This window comes from Macrosteles quadrilineatus, unplaced genomic scaffold (assembly GCF_028750875.1).
Source record: "Macrosteles quadrilineatus isolate MER2022 unplaced genomic scaffold, UCM_ALF_1.0 Scaffold_9__3_contigs__length_116548681, whole genome shotgun sequence".
In the NCBI taxonomy this organism is placed as follows: domain Eukaryota; kingdom Metazoa; phylum Arthropoda; class Insecta; order Hemiptera; family Cicadellidae; genus Macrosteles; species Macrosteles quadrilineatus.
This window is the reverse complement of record NW_026542602.1, coordinates 2280615-2301048: the sequence shown is the minus strand read 5'-3', so window position 1 is coordinate 2301048 and position 20434 is coordinate 2280615. Positions and strand designations below refer to the sequence as shown.

At 35.7% G+C, this 20434-nt stretch overlaps 1 protein-coding gene across 3 annotated transcripts; it reads left to right on the top strand.

Moving 5' to 3' along the window:
* The first annotated feature begins 4338 nt into the window (after nucleotides 1-4338).
* Nucleotides 4339-20188, top strand: LOC129003122 (protein pygopus-like). 3 transcript variants are annotated; one of them, XM_054431361.1, is made up of 10 exons: nucleotides 4339-4595; nucleotides 9922-10033; nucleotides 11195-11314; nucleotides 12013-12158; nucleotides 12842-13144; nucleotides 13501-13614; nucleotides 14428-14466; nucleotides 15542-16323; nucleotides 17305-17450; nucleotides 18860-20188. In XM_054431361.1, the coding sequence occupies exons 2-10, from the start codon at nucleotides 9972-9974 to the stop codon at nucleotides 18978-18980; spliced, it is 1833 nt and encodes a 610-aa protein (XP_054287336.1). In that variant the 5' UTR covers nucleotides 4339-4595; nucleotides 9922-9971; the 3' UTR covers nucleotides 18981-20188. The 3 variants fall into 3 exon arrangements, with proteins under 3 accessions (XP_054287336.1, XP_054287335.1, XP_054287337.1); XM_054431360.1 differs by having other exon boundaries at nucleotides 4339-4688; XM_054431362.1 differs by lacking the exon at nucleotides 14428-14466 and having other exon boundaries at nucleotides 4339-4688.
* The last annotated feature ends 246 nt before the right edge of the window (nucleotides 20189-20434 follow it).

Below are 20434 nucleotides of genomic sequence, written 5' to 3'. Positions count from 1 at the left end.
GCTAAACTACTTCATTAGCCTTCCATTTACATCATATTTTCACAGTCAGATAATAGTTTTACAGCTAAAACCAAACAAAGTAAAATTGCCGGCGTACCTTAGCTCATGTGTAGGTGGATATAAAACAGCTTACTGAAGGTGATTCCATCAGAAATACTCCAAAATAATGGGCACATGACACTTTAAACTATGTTAGCCTATGGTATTTAACATATTTAAGACTTAAAACACTTTTAAAACCAAAACATTTAACACTTAACACACACGACACACGAGAGTGTAACATTCCGACATAAATCTTTCTAAAGAGAAAACTAACACTTTTCACTTCGAATTAATGTAATAAAATGGACACAAGACATTCCGAACAGTGTGAACTAAATATTAAACACGTTATTAGCACAGAAAGTCACAAAATATTTTACATAAACGCGAAAAACTCGAGTGCAATTGAGTATGCAAAGGACCGCCGAAAAGTGCGCGAACTGAGGAAATTATTGTACCATAGACATCGACAACGGAAAATGTATTAATGCGCACAATTGAACATTCGATGTTACCACTCACAGCACTATATTAAAACTGAATAAATAAGGTATAATATTTAGCGATGATTATTATCGGAACCAGGTGTTATCGCTGGACGGTCTTATCGCAAGTCTGCGAATAATCAAACGTAGAATAAAAGACTACCTCTAGTTGTTCGGTAAAAAGTCTGTTTATCGGTTTATCTAAACCTCTTTTATTTCTGATAGCGGAATGTCTCTCTCTATTGTCTCTCTCTACAGTATTGTCTCTCTCTATTATCTCTCTCTATTATCTCTCTCTATCGTCTCTCTCTATTCCGTGGACTCTAAACGCATACATTTATTGTGTACGTTTCCTACACACAATAAACTTTCGCATTTAGATTATAAGGTTTTTATGATTTATTTGAAAGCGAATACACATTTTGAAATAAAATGCATTCTGACGACAGCTTATTATTGAAGAACGTTTGTAAGTAGTAATGTTCTACTAAAGTAATTACAATGCGTGTGTAACTAGAGGAAAGACCAGGGCTTTGGGAATCGTGAAGTATTTAATAGTTTGAAACACATAAATAACAAATAAAACTCATGATGTAAAAAGTTAATTAGATGAAAACAATATTAAAAATTTAGTTTTCAGTTTCATTAATCAATATAGAATTTATTTTAATTCTTCTGGATTTAAACAAAATTGAAAATCAACCAAGGATCTTTATATCCATCCTAAAATCACATCCTATCCATCACCAGTTTTTATTTGGTTGCCGGTTTTATTATTTGCCTGTTAGATAAAAGAAGGCTATAAAAAGGTTCTAGTTGATGGTTTTTTGGTCTTCCGCTTTGTCCTAACAAACTGGGTTTACAATGAACTCTAGAGCGATTTACCTTCAAGTTTATTGAAATTCTATACTGTACTTTTGTAACTGGTTTAATACACTTTTATTAAAATTTAATCTGGTAAGCTTTCCACCGAGTTGTTTAAGAAAATCGGTTCACTTAAAATTCGAATCTCCCGCTCTTTTGTCAACACTACTGGTATGTCGACGAGAGGGGTTCCACAGCTCCTAATTCCATATAACTTACTGCCCTCCCTACTACATCGAAAGTATGGGATTAAGTGGCCATGGATTAGGGCCCCAAGGTCGACTCTATGAGGCAAAATATAAAAAATGTCCGTTGTGAGATGTAGTTCTTATGGGAATATTTGTGTGTAGAGTAGACGCTACGGTGCGTAGGTAAAGGCGGCCGTGTTTGGTCACGGCCGCCTCCAACTCCAGGCCACAGCCTTCGAAGTGGCAACGTCGCAAGTGATGTTGTAACAGCTGTTTGTTTGGAAGCAGCTGGGTATTTACGAAAGATTGTTTACTGGACTCTGACAAAATTTACTCCGCTTAAAATGTACAGATATAGATTTTTAATTCATATTGTTTCGGTTTTCAATTCTGTATGTTTTATTTTCAATATTATAATAAATTTTTGTTCATAAATTTAAATTTAAATCAGTAAAGTGGGAATTAATAAGCTGATGTCACATGTCTGCCATGTTATCTAATGGGACGTCTGTTATCTAAACAACACCACTTGCGACGTAGCCAATTCTACCAGGCCGTGGTCTGTAGTTAAATTAGGCCGTGCAACATCGCAAGTACTAATAGGGTTTTCACGTAACAGCTGTTTTGTTTGGAGGTGGCTAATGGTATTTGTGTACATTTTAAGAATGAAAAAAGTTATTTTTTGTGCAACTAGTGAGAAAAGTGAGCAATTGACTCACTCGAGAGAAATCCTTACTCACGAGCCGTAGGCGAGTGAGGAATGGTTTCTCGAGTGAGGCAATTGTACTTTGAACTCGAGTTGCACATTATACTTTTCCTACAGTTACCATAAAACCATAATTTGTTACCATAATTTATGAAGAAACATAACCTATTTTTGCACAGTGAACTTTTAATATAACATTTAATGTGAAGTGACAAATACAGCAGTACAACAGCTGACCAGCTGATTTACAGCCAGTGCTGCCAACGTATTTCGCGCGCATACGACGTTGCCTGCATGTTACGTGCTCACTATTTCGTGCCTTCACGTTGCAAATCTGGAGTGAGACAAAGTAATTAGAGTGAGACAATGTTAACATTGTCTCGCTGATGAGCGAATTGGCCACTTTGCTTTCTCAAATCAGTGAGAGAACATGTACATTGTTAGGTAACTGTAGGAAAAAGCTTATAGTTACTGGATTATGAAAATATTGACTCCAATTTAATGTAAAAAACAGATTTTCAATAATTGATTATTTAAATTACTAAAAAAAAGTTACATTCATAATATTAGAAAGATTGTTTTGGTTTTCAATTATTTATGTTTGATTTTCAATCTTTTCATAAAATTTATGTCCATAAATTAAAATTTAAATGAATTAAACGCAATTTAATAAGCTGGTGTCACCTGTCTGCCATGGTATCGTATGGGACGTCTGGCACCAGACAACACTACTTGCAACGTTGCAAATTATAACTGGCCGCGGCCTGGAGTTAAAGGTGGCCGTGGCTCTGGTCTTTATCTTTATTTAATTTTTGGCAATTAAAACCATAGACTAACCAACACAACGTAGACTTCCCATCTCATTGAAAATTTTGAAATTTGAAGCTTGTTTTTGCGTCTAGTTCAAATAATCAAGTTCATCTCTGGCGACACTGGTGGCTAGTGTCGACAAAATTTTGTTTCTATTGTTTTAGAGTGAATTTCATGATTCGTGCTTTACTGTTTAGTTATATCATTATATATCGTTTTATCACTGTATATCGTTTTATTTGGCTAAACGGGGGTTTAAACAAGGCCACCACTAGAAAAAATTTTCTAGTGGGGCCTTGGTTAAAATGACTGAAATAACAAGAAAAAAATTGTAAACAAAACAGAACCTCTACAGTGCACCGGACAGAGCTCAAGTATAGATTAAAACATACTCCTCAAGGAGTATGTTTAATAATCTATGGCTCAAGGTGACCTTGGACAGAACTAATGATAAAATTGGCTTTGACAGCTGTTCCATAATGATAAGAAATCTACTAAGGGAGTATGTTTTATCTGTGCGAAAACTTTTAATTTAACTTCATTTTATTTTACAATCTGTTCAGTACTTTGAACAATTAGTAAAAGGGATAATATAAATAAGTGGCTTGACCAAGAATCTTCCCTGTGAAAGATCTTGCAAAATTAAATAGTCATGTCATAACTAAAACTATACAAATCGGTATGGGAGTTCAAGAACCTTCACAATTTTCAGTCTGTTGGGAAAATCACTATTGTCCAGCAAATTAACGGCTATATTGTTCGGGTGGGTTTCGAGTTTTTCTTGATAGTTCTTGCTAATTCCTGTTATTTCTTCAATTACTGTAGGTATTCTGAAATCTTCATGGATTGTAAAAAATCTGATTGCAGGGCATCATATTATTTTATTATAAACTATTCATCCATATAAAATATCTGTTCGAAGTCTGTTTTTCCTAGTGTACTTTAATGGCAACACTATTCATAATGAGACACATTTAGGCATACTCCACAATCAGTTTTAGATACATATAATACCAAAGATTACATTTTTATGCTACCTTTGATAATACGAAAATCCTGGCGTTTTAGCTTTTTCTTACATACAAATACAATTACAATAATAAATTTGTCTTCTTTTCCCCTACATGGCAGAAAATAATTATACCATAGAGAAATTTTGATGCTATGCATTCTTTTAGAACGCCATTCTGTATTTTTAGCAGTTATCCTCTTTGGTGCTGTTTATAGTCAAAAATATCAAGCCGCTTGTAAAGAAATTTCTTCGTTTTTCATATAATAAGTGAACAAAAATGTCGAGTTGACGTGCTAGAAATGTGAATAACCCGCATTAAATTTGTTCTCCGGGAGTGTAATTCTTGTATAAGAGATTTTGAGAATAGAGTGCTAACATTTGTTCGTTAAGGTGCTTTGATTTCTAACCATTACGTGAGTGTGTGTGTGTTGTGTGTTTCTCGATCAGGGAAGGACAACATGTCATATTCGTAAGGATCACAAAATGTGAGTTGGGTCATCGAGTGTGATTTTGGACTAAAAATTTCCCGAGGGTTTTGTAACCACCAGTTGTAATGGTAATCCAAACGTGTTCACAATGTAAGTAAATCCATACTGAATAGGCCTAGGCTATACAAAGGTTCTTGTGGCCCTTATCCCACCAAGTATAGGCTACTTAGGACCTGGTCAAATTTAACCCCTCTGGCAACTAAGGCTAGTTTATTTGAGACTTGGGCCATTATTAAGATTCTTAGAGTCTAAACATAGACCTAAGTAGTCTAATGATTGAAAGGTTGCTCATGCCGAAAGAAAGTTGGAATAGGCTAGGCCTACCTTAGTTTTAGTGTTTTGTAACTGTTAAGTTATTACGTATGTTACTTACATAATTCTCTATCTAGCCTACAGGCCTTACCTTACTTAGCATAGGTCTACTCCTAGTTACAATTTCATAGGCCTATCGTAGGCCTAAGGGCAGAACTTTCATAAGCCTACGTTTAACTTGCCCTTTAACCCTCCGAGTGTTAAGCATCGCGTAATCGACGCACAACACACCTACCGTGGTGTTATGCGTCGCTTTTGTGACACAAACATCGTTTACGGCAAAGGCTCTGGGACTGACTGAATCAGATTGAACTGGATCGAGATTGGTATCGTTGTTTTTGGCAGATTCTGAGCTTTCTCCTGATGTCTGTTTCTAGGCGCTTTTCATTTTAGTTCCGAAAATATTGTAACAGATGACGTGTGTATTTGTAAACAACTTGGGTAACCTCGCACCGATGACTGATGTGTTTTATTACGTTTATGATTGTTTTAGTGTTAAAAATAAAAAGTAGTGATAGGCTATACTTTTAAGAGGTTAAGGTTTAAGAGGTGCATTATAAGAAGATTTAGCCTAAGTGATTTTGAAGGGCTGGTTGATAATCCTGAAGAAGTAGGTAAGTTAGTCAGTGATATTGATGTAAATTGTCCGCCAGATTCATAGCTGTGGTTAGGCTATGCTTTCTTAGCTAACGCTAAATGTGGCTGCACTTTACTTGACGTCCTACACTCATTCAAATGAAAATATCGATCGATATATCGATTAATCGATTGCTTCATTCGATATATCGTTTGGTTAGTTAGGTAAGGTTAACCTAACCTAACTAACCAAACGATATATCGAATGAAAATATTGAATCGAAAAAACAATCGAATGAGTGTAGGACGTCAAGTAAAGTGCAGCCCTAAATGTACCTACGAAATCAGTTTTTCACCCATATAACTTATTTATTTGCAAAGCTACTTCCTTATATTTTTGGAATCCTCATAAAATTTTGAACAAATTGGCTATTTTAAAATATTTGTAGACCTATAAATTATAACAATTTATTAACCGCAAACATACATTTTTTTTATTTTTTTATAACTTTTGAGAAATGTTAACCCCACAAAAATTGTTGAAATTTTTTTGTAATGTTTTATATGTTATATTGAAGCCCATAATTTTCCAAACAAAAGGATATAATAAAACAGTATACTTTAAAGTGTTTTTAAGTTTCGAAGATACATTTCAATAAAACCCTGCGATTGCGCAATAAATGGGCCGACATTAATACCATTACTATGGACACTTGGAGGGTTAACTTAGCCTAAATTGGGTGTTGGCAAATGTTAAATTTTTAAACGTAAAATAAGTAAGTTGCCTGGGCCTAATTTAATCTTTCTGAGCAACATTTATTTATTTATTCATTCCAACGGCAAGATCACTAATTTACAATGTGGATTCAAGAAGCCTATGTGGTAGGTCTTAACTACATGCATTAACTTATAACAGAAAACTTAACAACTACCTAAATTAAATCTATTGCAGGAGCAGAGCAATATCGGTGTAACAGGAAACATTATTTACAATTAGACTGTTAGGACTAACTTATCAATTATAATTAATTATTGGTCTAGTAGGCCAAACGGTAGTTTTTTTACCTATGAGGCCTAAGAACTTAAGCCCACATTAGGTTAATAACTTAACAAATGAAAACATTAGTTACCCGTAGGTAGCAAGAGTTAACGTAGGCCTAGGCATATTTAGGCCTACAGAGCACTTAACCCTTTCAGTGCTATGAAACGTTATATCGTTGTTTGAAAAAATCTCCAAGGGATATAGAGAGGAAGGTTATTTTAAAAAAATAGCAAAGCGGCCATTGGTGACCTGCATGTTCATAGGATACTCTAACAACCACTTGGCTAAAAGATTCGCCCAATCCGATGATTTCGAGGTGTATGTCTAAACCAAGGATTATGAACACCTCACTATGCCCCAGTGGTTGTAGTAGGCTATATCGCTACAAACACACGGGTCACCAATTATTTGCCACACAGGATGGGATTTGAACCCGAGCAGACGAATGCCACTGGCCAAGTGACACACGCCCTAGCCTTCTCGGCTATCTGTGCTTGAAGACTGAGGAGTCAAAAACCGGTATTTAAGCTGACGCCACCGATTGCGAACAGATAGCGCTACAGATGGTTGTTCAATGCGTTACTAGGTAGCATCACCAGTTAGTCACGGACTATTTAGATGAAATTTTTTAGTTGAAACACAACAGTGATCGTAAATGTGTTCCTGAGACTTTGCTGCAAAAACATTAGTTTCCCTAAAATGGCTATATTACGATAACCTCGTCCAACTAAATCAAAGTTAAATTCAATATTACGTTGTAAACTATATGTACCGTAGGCCTAACTTATTTTGATTTTATGAGATTTTGGATTCAAACAATGCTATCAGAATATATAAATTTATAGGAAAACCAGGAATATTACAACAAAAACTAAGTTTTATTTAATGTTTACTACAAATACCGGGATTTATCTTTGTTATATATTTTCTTATCGTGTTATTATTCAAAATTAGCCTAATTAATAAAATAGTGACAACATGACAGTCAAAATTCAACAACAGGTCATGGAATTAAAAGGCAAACAAAAAAATCTTACGAAATATGAATTAATAGCCTAGCACTGAAAGGGTTAAATGCTTTTAGAGCAAGTGGTTTTGTGGATCTTTGTTTTTAGGCTAGGCAGAGGATACGTGTCCGGACCAACACCGACGGCATTCTTAAGTTAATACATGTTCGGTTACCGGATGCGTACTGTATCCTAATTTCCTAATAATAAAAATAACGATACTTTCCTGTTAAAAGGAAAAAATTCATTATTTATTATTGATGATTTCTTTTTGATATAGCCTAACTTATTGATAATTTATTTTTCGATCATAGGCTATATTATTTATTATTTATAGCCTAATAACAAATTGAAACATATCAACTGACAACTTAGATGAGGATAAATAAATATTGTTCAGTATCAACAAACATTTAAAAAACTAGGTACCGGTAACTTAAGTAGGCCTATATTTAAAATAAAACTGTTCTAAACTAACCTAACCTGGAACCAAACTCGCTGTAACATTTCAAAATTCCATTTGATAGCCAGTTCCCGATGCCTTTTCTGTTACGGTATAAAATGAAATTTTGAAATGGTAACTTAGCATACCTACAGCAAGTTTGGTTTAGTACGTTAGGTTAGGTAGAATAGTTTCATTTCTTAATTCAATAGCCTATATATAGGCTACGGTATTATTTTTGCCTAAACAAGGTTAGTTCTTAATTTGTAATTTAAATGCGTTTGAAGATAATAAAACAGAAGTAACGGATTGTGAAGTTAAACAAAAATATTGATATCGAAAAGATCAATTATAATATAATTAATGTTCGGATTGAAAGGCAAAGCTCTCTCAAAACACTTAATGGTTTTTACCATGCGGTTGGCATTCTGGGTTATAGTAGTAGATGTTTTCTGTGATTGCGGGAATAAACCAGGTTTAGCCTACTACAGTGGCATATAGACTCACCATTGTTTGGTTTAGAATTTGAATAGAAACTAGATTTTTACCTGAAACAATGGTTTACATAAAAGTTTTTCTGCTGTCACAAAAACTGAATAAACTACCTGGTAAGTTACCGTACTCTCATTTGAATTTTATTTTAATGTTGTAGGTTCTACCGTAACAGGAATGTTGATCTGCACCTCAATTCCTAGTAGGCATACACTCTAAAATCAAATTTAATAGGCCTACCCCAAATCACATTTATTGATTGTTTGTAGGATGCCATTTTAAAGTAAATATTACCCTGACAACCCACCCATAAAACTTACACAGGTAAATCCGTTAATTTAAGTAGGATATTAATTTAAACACCCCTTGGTCGGACATACAGTATATTTAGGCCTAATCTGGACTGGATTATGAAAAATGAAGATGGATTCATTTTGTTTGGTTTCTTCTCTCCACTTCACTGAGTGGCTTAGCTTAGGTTTTGACCATGTAACAGTTATGGATCCCATTGTAGTGGCAGACTTAACAAACCTTAGACTAGTCATTGTGTTTAATCTATGACCAAACTTCCTTGAAAAAATTGATAGCCTAACTTATATATTTATTACAATTTGACACTGTTCTACCTAGGCCTAACCTAAACATAACCCAACCATACTTCTCGAACAGCTTAAAATTTGTTTAAAGAAGGAAAAGACATGTGAGGCAGGTAGGTCAGACGTTTTGCGGATTTGTGACTGTATTAAGTCCTTTGAATGTAGGTTAAGTTAGAAAGTTTTGGTTATAATGAATCGAGTTGTTGATTTATGTTCTCTAGACTGTTTAAAAATTGCACTTAAATAATAAATAAATAATAGTTTAAAAAGTACCTAAACAGTTTTGGAGCATAAATCAATAACTCACTTCATTATAGGCCAATAGGCCCTAACCAAAACTTTACCTTCCTAATCTAACCTAACTTCAAAACATTAAATATAGGCTACAGTCACGAATCCCCATAACACCTGACCTATCTAACTTGTCCTCACTTGTCTAAATAAGAACTGACTAGTTCACAATAACTTAATCAACGTTCAGTTGCATTTACAAATTATTCTTCGCCTTGTTCTCTTTCTTACAAACTTAATGTTTGTCGTCTTAGGTTTTTTCTTTTTCCCTAGACGATCCTTTCAATTGTTCATGTTTCTGTTAAGTTAGTATTAAATTCACCTACCACAATGGCATTAGAGACAAGAGGCATTACAGTAATAACATTCAAATGACCGTGGTTTATTCGGTTTTTGTGACAACAGAAAGATATTTGCACCATTGTTTTCAGATAAAAATCTAGTTTCTAATGATGTATACATTGTTATAGGTTCCCATGGTCATCTTAATACACATAATTTCCTATTTGGTAAGTTTAAAGGCGATAGAGTATTGATTTTACCAAGTGCTTAATAATTTTTGCAGGAACCATCTCTAGTTTTATGAAACTGACGAGGCAGATTATTTGACAGTGAATGTACCATGAGACAGTCGAAGACATGAGCCACAATATTGGTGGAATGGCTCCTTTCATGAGGTAAGATCTCAGATGTTAGTTTTGGACTAACCTTAGCTCTAATGTTTAATTTAGCCTAACTAAGTTAACTTAAGTTACCTAGGGTGGATGTGGGCAATTGTGAGCATAGAGCAAATTAATATATCGGTAGTACAAAACAATAATAGGATTGCAAAGGCAAGACCTTACATTATCAATTAAGCTTTTGATCAAACTTGGCAAATTTATTTATTTTATACTAAGCGACTAATATTTTAGGCCTACTAAAAAACACTTTAATACCCTCGCCGTAGCAGCGAACCTAGGTTCTCATTGAACCTAATGGTATGTTTAAGTTAAATAGATTCAAGTGAAAATGAAATCAGGATAATAGAAATTCGCTTAGTTTGCAGATTTATGTTATGTTTAAGTTTTATGTTTATTTGGTTTGTTTTTTTATCTCTAGGATAAAAATTCTTGCAAGTTAAGAGCCATTTTAAGTTAAGAAAAAATACTTTGCTTTTTTTGTTGACGAACAAGTAATCCAGACCTTTACAATAATATTTTGGGAAAAAGTAGGCCTATGGGTTTAATCGAATTTAAGTTAAATATTGCTTAATGCAATGGCCTATGCCTGTATCTTGGTTTGTTCAGGTGTTTGTGTTTAATTTAAATGACAAATTGCTTCTCATCCATTTGTCAATATAATTTGATGGCTCTTCATTAGCTTAAAACCTACTTTTTACTTCTGTATCTTTTTTTACTTATCATTTATAATTTTAAGATGTTAGTAATTTAAAATAACATATAAGACGACTTTTGTATTCATAGCATTGATTAACAAAAGAATAGGTTATCCAAAATGGCCTCTCCACATTTATTGGTAAACGTTTGACTTCACCTTTACCATTATCAATTTTTGTGGTCTACAATGGTAAGCCGAGGATACCTGATAAATTCTGTAATTTCTTGGGTGAACATTGTCCTCATCATAAACACATACAGTACTTACACCTGAAACATTTACATTCATGTGCAGAACAAATGTTCTGTGTACGGAGTATATATAATATTTGGCCCAGAAACACAAGAAAATGTTTAGACTACAATAAAGGTAACTGACCATAATTTGTATTTAGACAGACCAGTGTCAAACTGTTGTTTGTGAACTCTGGCAGAAACTAAAACGTAATATGTTTGCAGCATGCCCAGGGGTCGGGGCCAGATGTATTACAACCAGTGTCCAGGCGATGGACCCCCTCCTCCCCCTCCACACCATCTGCAGCGACCCCTCTGCTTCCCCGATGACAAACTCAACTGCGGGTAAATATCTCATCATAGAGTAAACTCGTATACTACTATACGTTTTAGGATTTGTCTCTCCTTCACGCTCTAGGTTACTAGGCTCTAGTCACAGAACCGTTTTACACATTACTTCAGGCGAAATCCGTTGGATTTTGCCATTATATAGAGGTTTGAATTCGGTGTCATTAGACTAATTATTACATAAATTTACTGAACTCATGAAAGGTTGTGTATTCTCACTTCAAACCAAAAACTCAATCAAAATATAAAACAATTACACAAAACATGTGTTTAACGATTAACTACTACTGTCACCCGGGACCTCATGGAGCGAAGTCTGGCAATCTACAACTCGACCAGCTCCCTCCCTCAAAACTTGTACCCTTAAGCTGATAAGATTACAACACTTTTAATCAAGTTTATGAACGAAATTAACATTTCGCTTATGGCGGGTAAACCCATGATGGCCGTAGCTTCCATGGGCTCCCTTGGAGAACAGTTCAAAACTACAAAAAACATTTCTAATCTCACAGGAGGCCTATACTAGATATTTAAATTATAATCACTTTGGTGTTTGAAAAAATATTTTTGGACGTTTGGCCTATATAACTCTTCAGTAGCTGTTTGAAATCATCCAAGGACTCTTTAAGTAAAGAGGCTTGCACTTAGTATGGTTTACTGTACAAAATCTATACATTTGCTTTTTGTTTGTCTAGGATGGGTATGGGGGAGTTTAAACCCCCCATGATGTCCAATCCTGAGCCGCCTCCGCCCAAGAAAAAGCGACGACAATCCAACAACCAGGCAATGAATCAGAACCCTCCACCTGCCATTCAGGATCTGCTGCCTCCTCCATTGTCTGGTAAGTTTGACTCAGTCCTTCCTTGTGAATTTATTGTTAAATAACTTCTTGATCAAACAGCCAGGTCTGATGATTGGAGTGTCCAATCAAAATCAATCACCGTTTAACATCTATAATAAGTATTAACTGTACTCCGTAACTGTCTTTTTGGTTAACAGTATAAAGTGTAAGTATGTGTTTGATTTTTTATTAGATAAATATTATTTTCCGAGTACTTTCTTTTTCCGAGTATGGAGGCTAATTCACCTTTGTTTACATGGATTTTTATGTTACATAGCATTTAGTCTGATAAGAGCTTCATGGTGGTCATAACGTAAAGGTCTGAATAGTCACTTTTATTGTGTGTGCTGAGCAATATTTTTGGTCATAGTCGTAGTGCGTAAAATACCGTATAAACCTAACTACAAGTTGTATGGGTAGCTGAGTGGTTATAGTGTTTGGGCTATCAAATGATCCTACCCAACAAAAGGTAGACATAAGTAAATAACCAGGATTCGGACCGTTCCCTTCCAAAAAATGTCACTACTGTAGCTTAAAAGGTAAACACCAAAAATTAAGATAAATAAGTCTTTGCTGTTGCTTATGACCATGAATCAATGAGCTGATCAGCTGGTTTTAAAACAGTTGGTTTTCCTGCATGACAAAGTAGTTTTCACTTTAACCAAAGCAAAATTGTTTTACAGGTTACGGGGACACGATAGTTGCGTCCAACCCGTTTGACGACATGCCGCCCCAGCAGCAGGTCATGTCCATGAACCACATGAACCGAGGACACATGCCATGCAGCCCTCATATGATGCATATGCCACCTGGACCGTGTCAGATGGGGGGTAGTCCTATGAACTGTGGTCCTCCCATGGGTAGCCCCATCGGCCCCATGAACTGCGGGCCCATGAACAACTGCGGGCCCATGAACTGTGGCCCGGGCATGGGCAGCCCCCTCGGACCTCAGAGAAGCCCGATGGTACCTTGTAACCAAGGAGGAGGTGAGGACATTTTAAGTACTGCTTAAACAGTAGATTCTAGAATACCTACTTAACCTTTATTTTCGCTTGTCACACAACAATGGGTGTAGTAATCCAGATTTTCGGTAGGCTAATCCAGCATTGCCCAAGCTTCGAACATGCCTTATCAGCAAGTGTCTATTGTGTTCATATAGTAACGTACAACAGTCTGAAAGTACAGATGTAGTTGAGCCTAAAACCTGGTGTGTATTCACAGTGTAAAGACAGCGGTGGTAAAAGGTGTTGTCTCGACAAACTCACTATGTTGTACAGTTAACCACTTGGAAGTAGTTGGATAAGCGGAGATCATTGTACTAATTAATTGTACCATGTTGTAGGCATGATGAGCTGTGGACCGCCCCAGAGTAGTCCCATGAACCACCCCATGAACAGGAGTCCGTCTGTAGGCAGTCCGCTGGGACCTGTGATGAACGCTATGGGACAACCTTCAGGTGAGTATGGGGTGACACGAGGGACCTCTGTAGTAGTATCAATGTACGATCTCATTTTAGGTCGAATAGGTACTAGATTTTTTTAACAAGTAACAAAAGTAACAATTTAAAAAAACAGTATCTTTCCAGAAAAGTAACTACTGGTACCTGACAAACTAAAATATATACAGTTTTTTTAAAAAGGGTGATGCAATTATAATTTTCATGAGAAAAAAATCCTCTTCATTATCAATTTTAAAATTTTTTTTCACTGCATGTCTTTTGTAAATCAAAATCATTTCCATTGTACGTTGGGCTAAACAAACTACATTGTACAGAGTAAATACTAGTAGGCTATACAGTAAATTGGAAATTTAGCTGTCAATAAATTGGTTATAGCTTTAGGAAGGCCTACCGTTTGAAATAATTAAAAAAATGTTCTCCCAATCGCACTAAATATGAACTGGTTTTAGGCAATGGATTTTTAACCAACTATGGCATAAAATTTGTACAATATATTTAAGTAAAAAAATATTTTAATGCTTTATTTCTATTTGAATTGTGGTTTTAAGCTATTGCTAAAACCTATCATCTCTAATTTATGAATCTTCGATGAATTAATCTAATAAGGTGAAATTTGGTATTATATTATTACATTTACTCATTTACTTGCTTATGAATATAGTTTTATTCTAAATTTCTTAAGGTTGTTGAGTTAAGATTTCAAAAACATACAATATTTTTCTTTAAGAGATTTATTCATCGAGGTTTGAGTGTATTGTTTCGTAAAAGTTTAATGAAATGCTTTATAATAATTGTTTTCTCTATCAACAGATTGTTGCCCTTATGATGTGAGGGGTAAAAACTGCTCAAGTTAGTATATTGCACTATTTATTATTAAGTTTGATATTTTGTGTGAAAAACCACTACTTTTTCTAATGTATAACTTTTGCTATGCAAAGTAAACTTTATTTGTAAAAGAAGATGTAATTGAACACAATGATATTGCCATTCAATTTTTGTAGCATTTTAAGATTAATATTGTTTGACTTTTTTGTATTCTTTTGAGGTGTGTGGAAACATTAAACATTCAGTAACTAACTGAACTAGCTATAGCCATTTGTTGAATGTTACAAGTGTGTCACTACTTAGCTTGAAATTTTAAATGCCACTAGGTTATATTTACCAAGCAAACTACAGTAGTTTGGCTTTATAATTAATCTCTCTCACCTCATCACTGGCAGTTGCTTCAACTATACTCTGTAGGCTATGTATTGAACAGTTGTATAACTTTGTAAATGTGGTTTTGTAGGTAAGCAATTCTCATAGGCAATGAGGTGCTCCAGAACTTAGGTGTAGTCAAAACTCTGCAATAATAAAAAAAAGATGCAATTTTTATTTCTATGTTTTATTTATGGGCCTAGGATGTGATAGATTTTCATATTCAGAATGTGATAGATTCTCATAATCAGAATGTGATAGATTCTCATAATCAGGATGTGTGATAGATTTTCATATCAAGGATGTGATAGATTTTCATATCCTAGATGTGATAGATTTCCATATTCATGAAGTGATAGATTCTCATATTCAGGATGTGATAGATTTTCATATTCAGGATGTTAATAGATTCTCATACTCAGGATGTGGTAGATTTTCATATTTCGGATGTGAGATATTCATATTCAGGATGTGATAGATTTTCATGTTCAACGCAATATTTCAGTAGCCTTTTTCTAGATAACCATGCACTTAACTGTAGACTTATTACTGTAGGATTACATTTTAATTTTTTTTTTGCAATATGAAAGTTTACAGCAAAGAAATATTTTTTTCTAAAAGGTAATAAATTGCATCCTGATAGAAATCCTTTGGTCATTTGGTTATTTAGCAATTTAAGTACATTCTTTTGGTTACTAAGTGTTTAACACATTTTGTGTTATTCCAGGGAGTCCAATGGAGTGCAGTAAAGGCAGTCCGATGCAAGGGCCTCACGGGATGAGCTGCAACTCACCGATGGGCAGTCCGATCCCCAACGGGCCGATGGGCGGCAGTTGTGTGGGGCCCCCCATCTCCAGCCCAATGGGCATGGGTGACATGGGGGGCGGAGTGATGAACAGAAGTCCCATGAACGGGCCCATGGGCAGCCCCATGTGTGGTATGGGTGGGCCGTCCCCTCACATGAGCGGTCCAAACTCTATGGGCCCGTCGCCACATATGGGAGGCCCGTCACCTCACATGGGAGGCCCATCGCCGCACATGGGGGGCCCTTCACCACACATGGGGGGACCTTCGCCTCATATGCAGGGACCCGGTCCTTCTCCACACATGGGTCCTAACGGTCCTTCACATATGGGTCCCTCACTCCATATGGGGGGACCCCAGTCTCATATGAGTGGGCCACCTTCGCACATGAACCAATCACCCATGGGCGGCCAGTCTCCCCACCACATGAACACGAACATTCCCACCAGTGATTGTGGAGTGAACATGAACAATGTGAACGTTAACAGTGTGAACATGAACTCTATGATGAGCAAAGGTATGAACAACATGAACAACGGACCTCCGACGAGTGTCAACTCTACGATAGGAAGCGGAGGACCACCCATCAACAGTAACGGACCGCTGAGAGGGATGATGAACCACAATATGATGCAGGGGATGCACCCCATGGGCATGCCTCATGGGTACCAGGGACCAAAGCCCATGCCCGTGTCTGCTGGCAAGGTTAGTGTGCTACCACCTCAAACATTTTAATTGATTTTTTTTTCATGCTGGCAATAGGAAAAACAATTGGAACTATAATAAGACGTTTCCGTTATCATTTTAGCCTATAATTTATGTAACAATAGATAGTTTTACAATGAAGTTTAGGTAGTCTTATTTCTAGCTTAACCTCCTAATCTAATCTAAACTAACTCGACCCAACCTAACCCAACCCTTGAAACTAACCTAGAACTGATCCAAACTCCCAAAAAATGTGCAAGGAAACAGTCCAAACTAGTGGCAGCTGGTGGATAAGGACTCTGGGACGGAGTCCTCCCATTTTGACATACATTTGATTTTTATACAGTAACTGCATTTAAATGCACATAAACATTCAAGCAGGGTCAATGTTTTTAGTACTGGTGATAATGGACGCAACATGTTTTTGCAACAGGTAGTACACAGGGACTCGGTAGTCCTAGATATGAGTCCAAACTCCTATAAGAATCCTTTATTGTCATTAGACACAGTTGTGCAATAGACATTGTCAAAGCTATAAACTGAACAATGTAGCGCTCAGTGTCATGAACAATATCACAGTGGACCTTATGTAACATACGTGTAAAACTTAGCCTATCGCACAGAAGAGATCACAGTTGTCAATTGAGAATAAATATCATAAAATAAACAAATCTTTGAACAATGCATGTTACCTAAAATCTATAAACTATAAACACTATAAACATAAACACATATAAACTGTAAGTAAAAATGTTACCAATCACAGCGCTACGTCAGGCTCTAATGCAATAGATATAGGGCATCTGGAACTCCATCCAAACAGCAGTTTAAACCATTGCCACAACGAGCACTGAGCATATAATCTGTCAACACATTATTATCTGTCAAATAAGTGAATGCATAACAGAAAAACTAGTGATACTGCTCAATGGAGGAGGTCCCAATCTTTTTACACGAATAAAGAATATAATTAATATGCAGGTGTATCCTGTGGACCAGCCGATGGTGTTTAACCCCCAGAACCCCAACGCACCTCCCATCTACCCCTGCGGCATCTGCCACAAGGAGGTCCATGACAACGACCAGGCGATCCTGTGTGAGTCAGGCTGCAACTTCTGGTTCCATCGGTGAGTCAATATAAACAAATAATGAAATAACAGCAATGTGAGAATTTTTGTCTCTTCCAATCACCTTTAAAGCTTAAAAACATTTTTGTTTACTTGAGGGGAAGGTTTCTGTTTTATTCAGGAATCTGTGAAGAATTTTAATTTTTTTGTGTACACACGTTAAAATAGGTTGAGTGTAGCAATATTCCACAGTTTAACCTGTAGTAAATTCCCCCATATTATCCACTTTCACAGTTTGTTTAGGGTTGGCTTTTCTTTCACTAAGCTGATTGTCAAGGATGAAACATAGAGCACAAGAGCATGGATTTTAAAATTTATTGTGAGAATCTGCTATTCTCACAATAAATTTTAAAATCCATGCTCATACCTCCCTCATACTCATACCTTCCTTAGTTGAAATTGCTGTCAGTGATCTTGAAATATACAATTTTTGTTTAAGGCCTATAATATTGTGCCAGTTTGGATTCTTTCCCATTCAGGTAAGAGCATGGATTTTAAAATTTATTGTGAGAATAGCAGATTCTCACAATAAATTTTAAAATCCATGCTCTTACCTGAATGGGAAAGAATCCAAACTGGCACAATATTATAGGCCTTAAACAAAAATTGTATATTTCAAGATCACTGACAGCAATTTCAACTAAGGAAGGTATGAGTTGAACAATATTCAGTGAACTAATCTCATTCTCATGTTTTGTGTTTAGTGTTTCTTGTGTCAGTTTGAACTCATTCTCATTCAAGTCAACTACCCTCACAGAAATTCCTAAAAAACCTAGTCAGGTGAGCTCCATTGTGGGTTGCATTTGCAAACCTGATGATGGGGTTGGAACACTCTTGGTGCTGTCTCTGACCAAGAAGAAAACCAGCGGACCAATCTGTTGTCAATTAAACCTATCAGTCTGTCACACCAACAATATTTGTCATTCTTTAATCTTGAAAACTTTAAAGACTAAAGGGATTGAAATTAATGGTCATGATTTTTACACAATGACTGGAGTTAACCACAATGTTGACAAGATCAAGCATGAGTTTATCATGGTATGCAAACGCTATAGATGACTGTCGTTTTGAAACTGGGTCAGAGTAATATGCTGCTACTGCAAATGTGGTAGATGATTTTGAGTTTCCTATTGTGAGAAATTCTGAAGTTTGTATTGAATATGTCATGAAGTATCAAGAATTAGTTTCTTAAAGATACCATATCCTCTGAGTGGATATTTTTAGGGTTTGAGAATTGTGATCGGTTTTGAACCAATGTTTTTATTTTTCATTGTAGCTACAATTTAAAATCCTGGCCTAGAGCCTTTTCTTGACCAAACTAACCCTGGATACAGTAAAATGTTTTATGATTGCTTATGATGTATCAGCTCTCCTCTGACGGTTGTCTAATGTTCTGTTTTATGTTGCAGAGTTTGCACAGGACTGATAGAAGCGGCTTACCAGCTGTTAACGCAAGAAGTGTACGCAGAGTGGGTTTGTGATAAGTGTCTTCAGTCGAAAAACATACCACTGGTCAAGTTCAAGCCTTAACATTGCAGCGCCCACGTATTTATTTCCCTTGTAATAAACCCCCGATGCGTCTCGCCTTTTGTACAGCTGGTTTGTATGTCGGTTTAAGCTTTTTTACTGTAAGAATACAATTGTCGGTTAAACTGTACAGGTTGAAAGCAATATCGCTATAGTGTTTGGTGGGATTTTAACAGAGTTGTTGCTCAAAGCAGTTACTGTGAGTTTCACTTTAGTGATTTTAATCAAAGTAGTAAAAATTGAGTTTTATGATGTGGAGGAAATTACCTGTCAAAAGTCTGATTATTTTGTGTTTAACACATGACTGTACTTGCTAAAACACGAGTGGCACACCGTGGGTGTAATAGAAGGCGGAAATAAATGAATGAGTATCAAATGAGGTAAATGGACGTTAAAACAGCTCGGCCCCCAGTTTACATTGATAGAGACAAAGACTAGCAGATAGGAATTTTACTAAAAAACTAAACGTACCGTAGTATGGTTGAGTTCAGTGAATTTTTCCCAGCGTTAAGAAATTTTTAAAATTTAAAATAATTTTTAAAATCTAGTTCCTAGTGATATAAAAATCTTATCGGTTCCTATTGGCACCTACTCGTAAATAATATTTAAATAAATTAAAATGGAACTCTAAACATCTTAATTGTAGTTGGATCTCTCAATAGATTATTTTAGGCCTACTGTAAAGCTACATGCAATCTGAGATTGTTGTGGTTATTGACACAGACTTTCAGAAACAACGTAAACGCACAGGAGACTTTGGGATCGATGCAGAATAATAAACTTGTGACGTCAACACTTTACGAATCCACAATTCCTAAGACGCTTGGACACTAGCAACTTCACTTTTACAACAGCCCCTCTATGCCCCTTAAGTTTTATTTAACTTGAATCGTGAATAATTTTTTGGAATTAGAAGTAGTTTTGTTGATAAAATACAAGGTAAGGTTAGATTGGGTTTTTTAAGGTTTAGCCCTCGGAATATTCAAATTGAATAGTAAGACAGCAACGACATTGCTTTCAAGAAATTAGGCTTACATCAATGTTTTGTATTATTATCTGTAAATCGCTAGGTTTTCTTTTTAGCAGTTTAGCCACGTTTTTGTCAAAGTCTTTGATCCCAAAGTCTCCTGATTGTTTATTTAATGATAACTTAATTAGTTCCGTGGTGTTCAAGAAGTATTGTTTTACAGAATTATACAATAAAAATTTAAAGATAAAAAGAATAAAATACAAAAATCATAAATATCCTAAAGAATAAAAAGTACTTAATTACAATATTAAAAAAAAGAGGATGCCAACCTCTAAAAATAATTTGGCATTTAATCACTATATTGACGTTAAGATTTTCAATTTCAGAGTCCTTTTGAATGAAGTTTGGGAATCCATTTGTGTAGAGAAAAAGTATAACTGTGTGCGGTAAAATCTAGGATATTGGTTTCTCTAACAGGGATTTAATT